Source organism: Peromyscus maniculatus, chromosome 9 (genome assembly GCF_049852395.1).
Source record: "Peromyscus maniculatus bairdii isolate BWxNUB_F1_BW_parent chromosome 9, HU_Pman_BW_mat_3.1, whole genome shotgun sequence".
NCBI classification, from domain to species: Eukaryota; Metazoa; Chordata; class Mammalia; order Rodentia; family Cricetidae; genus Peromyscus; species Peromyscus maniculatus.
In genome coordinates, this window is record NC_134860.1 from 44,094,837 (window position 1) to 44,106,093 (window position 11,257).

General features: G+C 51.1%; 1 protein-coding gene across 2 annotated transcripts; it reads right to left on the minus strand.

The window, feature by feature from the left end:
• Positions 1 to 314: 314 nt before the first annotated feature.
• Bmp4 (bone morphogenetic protein 4) lies at positions 315 to 7,365 on the minus strand. Of its 2 annotated transcripts, none has more exons than XM_076544841.1 (4): positions 7,043 to 7,365; positions 3,885 to 4,009; positions 2,441 to 2,820; positions 315 to 1,461 (listed from the first exon to the last, which is right to left on the minus strand). In XM_076544841.1, exons 3-4 carry the CDS (start codon positions 2,811 to 2,813, stop codon positions 605 to 607), a joined length of 1,230 nt encoding a protein of 409 aa, XP_076400956.1. In that variant the 5' UTR covers positions 2,814 to 2,820; positions 3,885 to 4,009; positions 7,043 to 7,365; the 3' UTR covers positions 315 to 604. The 2 variants fall into 2 exon arrangements, with proteins under 2 accessions (XP_076400956.1, XP_076400957.1); XM_076544842.1 differs by lacking the exon at positions 7,043 to 7,365 and adding an exon at positions 4,321 to 5,052.
• Positions 7,366 to 11,257: the final 3,892 nt, after the last annotated feature.

Sequence of the window (11,257 nt, forward strand, 5' to 3'; positions counted from 1 at the left end):
AACAAACAAAAAAAAAAAAAAAAAAAAAAAAAAAAAAAAAAAAAGATGTGCCAGAAGTCCCAGGCCGTCCGATCCACTACTTTCATCCCACTGTTTCCCCAGGACATGTGTCGCCCAGACGGAAGAGGGTGCTGCATCCTTGCTAACATTAAATGAAAGCAGAAAACAATTCATCCTGGTGATTACCACCTCTCTGCCATCACTGCTTCTGCCCCTACAATCCACACACCTCCAGTTACCACCTGACTTCCGCTCTGTCCGCTGCCATCTCAACAGAAAAGGATGGAACAGGAAATAAGATGAAAAGGCCATAGTTTATCTTTAAAATAATGACTCATTTTATTTTCTTTTAATACGTAGTTATAAATATATTTTGTCAAAATATATGATCAATATGGTCAAAACATTTGCACGTAAAGTCATAAATAAGGTCAAGGTGAATGTTTAGGTTTTTTTTCTTTTCTTTTTTTTTTTTTTTAAAGATAAAAGTCCAGCTATAAGGAAGCAGTCTGTGTGGTATGTGTGGGAGGTTGGATGGGAACGTGTGTGTGTGTGTGTGTGTGTGTGTGTGTGTGTGTGTGTGTATCCTCAGGGATGCCTGATCTCAGCGGCACCCACATCCCTCCACCACCATCTCCTGATAATTTTTCAATACCACCTTGTCATACTCATCCAGGTACAACATGGAGATGGCACTCAGTTCAGTGGGGACACAACAGGCCTTGGGAATACTAGAATTAACAGAGTTGACCAGGGTCTGCACAATGGCATGGTTGGTTGAGTTGAGGTGATCCGCCAGTGGAAAAGGACAGTCCCCATGGCAGTAGAAGGCCTGGTAGCCTGGTGGGGCCACAATCCAGTCATTCCAGCCCACATCACTGAAGTCCACATAGAGTGAATGACGTCGGCAGTTCTTATTCTTCTTCCTGGACCGCTGTGGGTGATGCTTGGGACTACGCTTGGCCCTCCGGCGGCGGGTCAAGGTATGACCCCGGCCATCATGGCCAAAAGTGACCAGGAGGGGCCGGAGCTGGGCCCAATCTCCACTCCCTTGAGGTAAAGATCGGCTAATCCTGACATGCTGGCCCTGGTGGGTCCGTGTCTGGTGGAGGTGAGTCACCTCAATGGCTAGCCCATAATTGGGCTGCTTTTCCTGGGTCCAGCGAAGGACCGCAGGGCTCACATCGAAAGTTTCCCACCGTGTCACATTGTGGTGGACTAGTCTGGTGTCCAGTAGTCGTGTGATGAGGTGTCCAGGCTCTGTTTCTGCTGGGGGCTTCATAACCTCATAAATGTTTATCCGGTGGAAGCCCCGTTCCCAGTCAGGGCCCTGGTCCACCTGCTCCCGAAATAGCCGGAGCTCTGCAGAGGAGATGGCCTCATTCTCTGGGATGCTGCTGAGGTTGAAGAGGAAGCGAAAGGCAGAGATCTCACTGGTCCCCGGGATGTTCTCCAGATGTTCTAGGCACAGTTGAAAAGGGAAAAGAAAAGGCCCATGAACTTTTCTGAGACAGAAAAGCAAAAAAATAAAAAATAAAAAAAAAATGCGGAATTGGGTGAATTCTGGTGTGTAGTAGAAGCCTAAGGGGGGAATAACCGTGCCTTTTCATGAATCTGAAGGAGCAGTTGGTGGGGCAGCTCCCAAACCAGCAAAACTTAGCTCGCATTTGTCAGACACCAAAGACAGAAAGTATCTCCCAACCTCCTTTATATGCCTAATAATTTCCATGTGTCAACTCTTTTACTCACCACCCTCGGACTCCCCGTTTAAACTCCCCCCCCCCCCCCCCCCCGGCTTTGTGTACAGGTTTTCTTTATAAGTGACTGTAAAGAAAAAGAGGGGCCACCTCTCTCCCTCTCCGCTTTTGAGTATGTTACCAAACATTTCCCCAGCGATCCTGGAAACACAGAGCATGCCTTGTTGATCATGTTACAGAAGGGAAAATAAATTCCAACACAGTAATGATGCTGGAGGATTAATAACTCAGATTTACTTTGGAAAAGAAACATCCGCTAGGAAACATTCAGATCGTATTACAAGGCCCCTATTGAATAAACCTGACAAACACACAGCTGTAATATTAAATTCAGTAGGTGCTTTGAACAAAACGGGCAGAAAACCCACCCGGCTTTGATAGAGCTAAAGCTCGCCGCTGGGGCTAGCCCACGCCTGAGTGGTGTCGTTCGCTTCCCCCCAACGCCCCCCACCCCCACCCCAGCCCCGCCACGGGCTCCAGAAAAGTACCTTCCGAGGCAGCTCTGGAAATTTGGAGGTAAGCGGGCCCTGTTCCTCAGCCTCCTGGACTTGGAGCTTTGATGTAACCTGAACTCTTCTTCCCCGGGGCTTCCACAGCCCCTTCAGCTTGCCCTGCCAGCTCCCCCCCCCCGCACCCCCCTCCACCTCACCCCCAGGCCGCCAGGACCAGGAGCAGAAACTGACCTTCGTGATGGAAACTCCTCACGGTGTTGGCCCGGCTGGCTGGGCGCTCGGGATACTCCAGCCCGGTCCCCTGGCTCTGCTCTTCCTCCTCCTCTTCCCCAGACTGCAGCCGGTAAAGATCCCTCATGTAATCCGGGATGACGACGCTCTTGCTCGGCTGCGGACGGCGGCGCAGCCCAAACATCTGGAGAAGTGTCGCCTCGAAGTCCCGCAGGAGCTCATGGCTCTGCCCTGAGCGGCGTCCTCCCGCGTGGCCCTGAATCTCGGCGACTTTTTTCTTCCCGGTCTCAGGTATCAAACTAGCATGGCTCGCGCCTCCTAGCAGGACTTGGCATAATAAAACGACCATCAGCATTCGGTTACCAGGAATCATGGTGTCTCTGGGGAGGGGGAGGGGGGGGTGGAAGGTTAAAGAATAAATAAACACCGGTCAATAGCGAGAAATAGAGATGTCTCTGCATATGAATATAGGGGTAGCAGCGGACGGTCAGGATGTAAAACAGGTCCGAAAGATCCAGTTTTGTGTTTTCTCCCTCACACCCTCCCCACATACACACCAGCTGCAGCCATGCACGGCTGGAAAGTAAGAATCGCCCTGTAATTACTTGGTCTAACTTGTTTACACTCAAATAACCCCAAATCAGATAGCCTCCATCCTGTCCCAACTGCTATCTGAGCCATGATCTCAGCGTGGCTTCTTCAAGGATAAACAGTTAACATTGAGGGGGTAAAAGGGGGTGGGGGAGGGAGAATTAAAATGCCACCGCTCTTCTCTTCAGACCTCCAGCCTCCCCCCACCCCTTCTTCCTCCTCCACCACCACCACCACCACCCCCGCCGCCCTTCCTCCGCCCTCCAGCCCAATTTCCACAACTTCTAGCTGGTTAAGAGCAGGAGGGAGGGAGAAGAGAGCAAACGCCGACCCGGCTCGGACAGGGCGGCAGGGTCCAGTGACTGAGAAAGGAGTCGGGGGGGTCTGCCCCGGTGACTTTGTGATTTATTTCATGGTGGCCGATACGTTGAAAATGCTCAGTTAAAAAGTCTTGCTCCCAGGGAGAGGGTGGGGGTGATTCAGAAGCGAACACGGGCTTTTTGACATGAGGCAAGGAACTGGCCTTCCCAGGCGAGTGGGACCGGACGGGGAAGGGAGTGGTTAGCCCTCGAGGGACAGCCCCGACCTGCGGACCTTTCATCTCTCGGTCCCCTGGAGCTCCCCCTTTCTTGCAACGCAGCGGATCTGAGAAGGCAGTGGGAGCGCTTTAAAAGGCACCCGCACGCTTCGAGCGAGCGTCGGGCCTGCAGAGGCCAGGAAGAGAGCGGCAGCGCCGCCTGAGAGCAGAGCGTGGACACTGGAAGGGAAATCCGACGGGAGGGACAGACAGCGATCGGGGATGGGAGGACAGAGTGAAATCCCGAGAAGGGGGAAAGAAGAGGTGTCTACTCACTGACAGAAAACAAGGCATATAATAACAGTCCATGATTCTTGGGAGCCAATCTTGAACAAACTTGCTGAAAAGGTTCAGAGAAGCTGCGGCAGTGCGTTGCTCGGAATGGCACTACGGAATGGCTCCTAAAATGAATATTTGAATATAATGAGACTCTGGAGCAGACAGGCTCTGTTTTTCTTCCAGCCCCTAGGAGTCACGTGGACCCAGAGGCCCCGCCCCGCTCACCGAGGAGCCCGCCCGCCCCTCCTCCACCCTCCCACCCCGGCTGGGTCCAGCCCCTGCGAACGAGGCCAACCTCCGCGCCCGCAGCTGGAGCCCCAGCCGTCTGGGAGTTGTCCCCGCCTGCTCTGCGGAGCCCTCGGCGGGACACCCGCCGCTGGCGCGGTTCTCGGTCGTAGGCGCTGCGCGCAGGGGACCTGGAACACGTCTCTACCTGCGGTGCTCAGTGCCATCTGGCCAGACCGGGACCCTGGTTATCTGAAGCTGGAGGATCAGGGTGCATGGAAGACGCTGCGCTTTGCGGCGCCGACACAGCTTAAATGCGGCCGGGAGGGGGACCGCAGCGACAGCTTTCCAAAGACTCACGACTGAGAGTTACTTGAAAAGGAAAGCGCGTAGGGACCCTCCGAGCGCGCGCACACACACGCAAACACACTCGCATACTCCGGCACTTCCTCCACAGGGTCTCCGAGAGGCCAAATAATGCTTCTAGCGACAGGCATCCGACCCCTAGCGGATCTAGCTCCCAGCCGCTGACCCCGTCGCCAACGCAGCCCGCCGCGGGGGGTGTCAGGGTGTGATCGGTGTGGGAAAGTTAGAAGGAGCGGCTTCTGAAGTACTGTCTAGTCGCACCGCCAAAGTTCCCGCACGGTGTCGGCCGACCGCAGCGAAAGCTCCGGCCAAGCAGATCCTTCAGAAACCGGTCGGCGGTGCCATTCAAGGCGGTGGGGCGGACGTCTGGGCTCCTAGCTCCAGACAGATTCCAAAACAGGCGTCGCCGAAGAAAGAGCGCATCCCATTTTCAGATCTCGGAGTTCCAAAGGCTTTACAACTCCGACCCGGCGCGGAAAGGAAACCCCAGCGCGATCCCAAGAGTCTACAAAACCGGCAACAGCTTTCGGCCTGCTGGCGACCTCTGCGAACGAGTCCCTCTCCCTCCGGCTTGGCTTACTTTTTAAACCACCACCCCCAGAACAACCCCCCCCCCCCCCGCCGCCGCCGCCTCGCGCGCGCGCGCCACTTCCTTCCCCCACCCCTTTCCTCCTTTGCACCAGCTACAGAATCGCAGCAAAGATTCCTTCAAGAAGTTCACCAACACACAGCTCAGGCAATGACTGACTACCCTAAGATGCCACACGCGTAGGCCTGTTCGAACCTCAGAAAGCGCAACTCTCCTGTCCAGGCAGGTCGTTGCGCGGAGTCCATCCGAGGACCCGAGTCCCAGGATTCCTGCCCCCGAGCCCGCTCCACCCGGCCTCTTTGCGGAGGCCATTCCGTGTTTCTCGCTTAAGAACTCGACGTGCCTAGTTGGTTTCCATACTCTCTCCCCACAAACTCGGTTTTCGGGGTGGGGGAAGCTCTTGCGGGAAACCTTTGAGAAAGGAACGTAAAGGATGGAGTCATGTCCTTCCCCGGTGGCCCTGGCTGCCTGGCGCCATCCCACACCGCTGGCCGGGGTGCGGAGGCCGCGGGCGCCCCTGAGCGACAGTCCGCTCGCACCACCAGCCGCACAGCTTTTTGAGCCGATTTCGCCCTCCCCGACCCCCGTTGCGGCTGGGACGAAGTGAGAAAGGGCTGGAGGGAGCAAAGAGCTTATTGTTGATTTGTTTATTTGGTTCTTTCTTTCTTTCTTTCTTTTTTTATGAGGAAAGGAGATAGAGATGTGCTGGTGACTGGCGCACGCGGAGCAAGGGGAGAGTGGAAGGGGCGGACGTTGGGAATCTCGGGACAATCCTCTGTCCTAGGGAGTCTCTGGCGGTGTCGGGAGCGCTCCCGACGTTCAAACCAAGAAAACAGGCGAAGGAATTGTTTCAATTTCAAGTTCACAAGGATTTCTCTCTAATCATGCTTTCCTCCTCTGGTTTTTTAAATTAAAAAACATAAACCAAAGAAAAATTTCATCTCCTGGGCTTGTTCTTGATGGGGGATGGTGCAGCTCGTGATAGGCAATCAGACTTCACTTTCTTCCCACAATCTTCTCCAAAATTTAATTGATAGCCTCAGTTTACTGAATATGTCCCTATTGGTGAGTCAACTTTTCACAAAACCTTCAGCTCATAAACCCAGATACTCGAAAACCATCAATCAAAGCCGTGGCGGGAAACTTTCCGAGTCTCGGGGGTCCAACTCCGCTGAGTGTTTGTAGGGACCCGAAATTCCGGACTCTTTGGGTTGGTTCAGGACATCAGGAGCCAAGAAGCTCCTCATTAGCCCTGCCGGCTCCTCCTCACCAGACACAACATGTTAGAAGACCGGCACAGGTAGCCTTTTGGCATAGAACACTAACTACATACCCCCATCTCCAGTGTGTGTGTGTTAGAAAGAGACAGAGACAGAGAGAGACAGAAGGCAGGATGCATGGGTGCCCACAACTAAGAAAATAGCTCGTGAAGGTGGGTTAGAGTTCTGTAGCTGCAGTTCATCAGCTCTCGGGGGCGCCCCTCGCTGGGGACCAGGTTAGGTGACACTCCCCTCGACGAAGCCCCTCCATCCCAGGTCGCGCTTTAGAGCTAAGCAGGACTACAGTCTCTGGCAGAACCAGCTCTGGCTAGGTTTTCTCTCCCAGCACCGCAGTCCCTCACTCAGTCCCCTACTCGTGGTGAAACAGACCTGATTCCCTCCTCTCCCAAGGGGATCGAAACCACCAGGCCAGCGTCAAATCTTCATCCCAAACCCACAGTCCTCCTCAATGACCTCCTACCAAAGCCTTGTCTCTTTCCCGCCTCTCCTGGCCCGCACCTTCCCAAAATGAGTTGGATAGCCTCAGCCACATCTATGGAGGCGCTTTTCAGCCCCACCATGCCCATCCCCAACACCACTGTTGGAGAAGGGAGGAGAAACAGGCCACCTTTTGCCTCAGTTACAGCCTGAACCCCACCACCAGCTTCTCCCACTGCTGATGCACCTCGAACCCCTCGCCAGATTGTCCAACTTACCATACGTTTCTGCAGACGGGGTCTCGCCTGCAGCTGTTCCTGGGGACCTCTAGACAGCTGCAGTGAACCTGGGCGAGGGCCAGAGACTGGGTCGCTGCAGACTCCAGACGGTTCGGACGCGAATCCCATCAGGGACGTAGACCAGATACTCAGGCTGGGTAGCAGCGCCGTCTCTTTGGCTAAGGTCCCTCGGCTCGGATGCCGAACTCACCTAGCTTCCGGGCCAGGCCTCGCGCTCCTATACCTTCCCACCCTCCAGCACCACCCTCACGCATCTACTCCTTCCTTCTCTCTCCCTCCCTCTCTTTCTTCCCTTCCTCCTTAGTCTTCCCCAGCGGCCCCTCCCTTCTTCCCTCCCTTAATCGCCTCCCCTTCTGGGGATGGGAGCCCCGCCCACATCCTCCCATCCAGCCACGGGGCCTCGCCTCGCCTGGCAGGCCCGGGTCAGGAAGCCTACACGGCGCCCCAACCCTCAGTTGCCACATTGGCTGGGACACCAATGCCTCCAGCTCGGGAAGCGGCCGGGGCTCACCTGGGGACCGTGTGCAAGAGGTACTAGAAAGCATGCACCAACTAGTCTCTGTGCCTTCCAAAAATACCCATGGGAGTCTGGGCTTCCCTGAGTTTAGAGTAACTGCTGCCCAAACTGATGATTAAAACACTGAGTAATCACCATTTACCCCGAGTAATTAGAGATAATGAAACACCTCTAAAATCAGGTTATGGAGAAGAGCGCTATGGGATTGGTTTAAAGGGTGGCCTTCCGTAAACTGTTAAAGGATTCCCAAACGTTGAGAAACAGGCTGTGAACAGAGCTGTGTGCTCAAAGGAGATACCTCTTCAACTAGTAGGTGGTGACTTTCCTCCAGAAACGTTTCTTAAGGTGCTTCTTGTGGAAACCCTCGGTGCAGACACTCAGAAACACAGCCCCCTTAAACTGGGTGCCTACCATCCATTGCCGGTGCCTAACCTTTCAGACGTGACTTGCAGGCCTTTGGCAGGCACACAGGTCTAGAGCCATGCTTGACAATTAAAAGTGTTTATAACTCTGAAGCCCTGCCACACAGTTATTTTTGTTTATTTGATGGTTTGAGGCCTTCCAGGAAGGTATCACAGCGAAGCAGCTGCTTTTTAGGCCAGTCGAGAGAAGAAAAAGTGCCCTTTGGTCTGTTTTTAAAAGAAGGGAGATGAGGAATTGATTCTTTTATAATAATAACAATAAGAACAAGTGCTGGTAATCATACTAGCTGGGAGGTGGAATGTGGCGCTTCGGACCTTCCCAAACAGGAACTAATTTCACACCCAACCTCTGAAGGAGCTGGGAGGGAGCTATCAGCTTCATCTCTGTTTTACAAACAAGGACGGGGAAGTACAGCCAGGTAAAGAGCGCTTGCCCCAAGGTCTGGAGGAAATCACAGCCTCTGCTCTGGAGTTTTCAGCTCAGGCTGCAGGGTAAGGGTGAGGCCAGCAGCCCTGAGCTCCAAGTAGCTCCCAAAGGGCTGGAAGATGGCAATTTCCGGTTCTTGATTTCCGTTCTCTAAGATGGGTGTTATATTCTTTTGTCACAAGATCTTGACCTAGTTCAGCTCATTTGACCTTTGCACTTACACACCTTCAGAATTTAGAAAACAGGAACCAGGTCTGTATTCTACGGACTAGAGACAAAGGTTGGGAAGGAATGCCGGGTCTCAGAACTATTGTTAGAGCGGAACAACACCTCGACCCTCCCTGGCCTGCAGCAAATTGTACGCTCCTGGTCTAGTCCTTTCATTCCAAACTGGTACCAACTTTCTCATCCACAGAAGGAAAGGATCAAGTCAGATCATCTCCATGATCCTTTCTGTTAGAAGACAATTTCACTATTTTATTTTAATTTTAGTGAACATCTACCTTCTTTCATTTGAAATCATTTCTAAGTATACCTTCTCTTATAACCTCTGATTAATCAAGGTAGAGCAATAACACCAGCCAGAAAAGATAACTGAAAACATAGCCACAGCTTCTAACACAGACAAAATTACAATTAATTATTTAAAATAACAACAGAAAATTAAAACGCCATTACCTACTTACTAATGCCTCTCCTGGGGCATCAGGCTCTGGGCTCCCGTAGCAGGTTGAGGGACTGATTCAGTGCTCACAGAGGCCCCTACATCAATCACTGTTGCTTTGATGGTGAACACAATGTGTACCTTAATATTTAAACTCACAAACAGCAGTGATTCACTGTCCTCAGAATCAGGGCTTTAGATGTAATGAGTTGTGTGTGTTTGTGTGTGTGTGTGTATGTGTGTGTGTGTTTCTGCCAAATGTTGTTTGAATGACAGCTATTATCTCATTTTGCTGAAACTCAGACAATAAAGTGGCCCTGGGCCCACCCACGATTCTGTGAAAGCCAGTCTGGGAGTTTCTAATTGAGCCTCTGGACAAACCTTGTTTAGAAACTAATATGGGTCTCTAGGTGTGTGGTGGGGAAAGTCAGCTGCAATCTCTTGGGACAGCTGTGCTTCTTTTCACCCATTTTAGATCGTTTAAACTACCCATTAGCTGCCAGGTATGGTGGTGCACACCTTTAGTCCCAGCACTCAGGAAGCAGAGGCAGGCAGAGCTCTGGGAGTTCAAGGCCAGCCTGGTCTACCTAGTAAGTTCCAGGACAGCCAGGGCTGCACAGAGAAACCCTGTCTCAAAACAAAGACACAAACAACCTACCTGTCAGCATCTTCAGTGACCCAATCCTCCTTGTCTTTTCCTTTTTTTCTCACCTCTCAATTATGCCAAGCAACAAATTACTTTTGTTTGGGAGGGGTTTTTTTGTTTGTTTGTTTTTGTTTTGTTTTGTTTTTTTCTGGTTTGGTTTGGTTGTTTTTGAAGTAAGGGTCTCACTGGGTGGCCCAGGCTACACTGAATTAATGATCTTCTCTGGCCTCAACTAGAATTGCAGGTATACACCACCAAGCCCGGCCAATAAATTCTCCTGTTTTAAAAGTTATTACATATATTTCAGAGCTGATTAGTACCATTAACAAATAGATATAAAGAACTTCTTAAACAGATAAGGGATGTTTTTGGTTGAAGCTTTATAAGCAATTATAGTAATGTTCAGAACACACCAAATAGGTCTGCATCAGCAAAGAAATTTTCTTTTTATTGTTGTTTGTTATTCATTTTTTTGAGACAGGGTTTCTCTGTGTAGCTCTGGCTGTCCTGGAACTTGATCTGTAGACCAGGCTGGCCTCAAATTTACAGAGATCTGCCTGCCTCTGCCTCCCAAGTGCTGGAATTAAAGGAATGTACCACCATGCCCAACTCAGTAAAAAGATTTCTAATGCTGCAAACACAGTACCTTGATTCTAGGTCCCAAATTAAGAATGGCATGGATCTTCAAACCTTGTCATTTGATATCTACTGAAACTATAAGTGAATATTTTAAAGGAACCTCCAGCACTGTTGCTGACTTTTGTGAGCAATAAGATAGACCAATTCGGGGGCGGGAGAAGGGAAGACAGGGGAATTTGTGGTTGATATGTAAAGTGAATAGAAAACCTCTTAATAAAAAATAAATAAAAAGATAGACCAATTCAAAGTGAAATTAGAAGACAGCTTTGAGATAACTTAGACCGAGCCAGGCGTGGTGACAAGCCTTTAATCTCAGCACTTGGGAGGCAGAAGTAGGTAGATCTCTGTGAATTCGAGGCCAGCCTGCTCTACAGAGTGAGTTTCAGGACAGCCAGGACTATTACACAGAGAAACCCTATCTTGAAACCCTCCCCTACACACACACACACACACACACACACACACACACACACACACCAAAAAACAAAAAACAAACACACACACACACACACACACACACACACACACACACACACACACAAAAAACCATCCTGCATGGATGTTACCGTATTTTCTCATTTGATCTAGCCTTCACAAAAACCCATATCAAATCCCTCTTCTACGGATGAGAATCTAAAATTTATCAGATTGTATAAATCCTCCAAGGTCACAGAGCTTATAGGTGATGGACCCCAAATCCAGACCAGGTCAATTAGCCTCTTCCTGCACAAGCCTTGAACAGGACCTGCAGGAATGTGAATGCCTGTGGTCACAGCTTCGGCTGAACAAGACTTGTCCCAGCAGGTGCATCCAACCTTCAGCCTCTGGGCTGTGCACATCCAGGGTGACTATGAGCACAGCCAAACAAAAGATCATAAA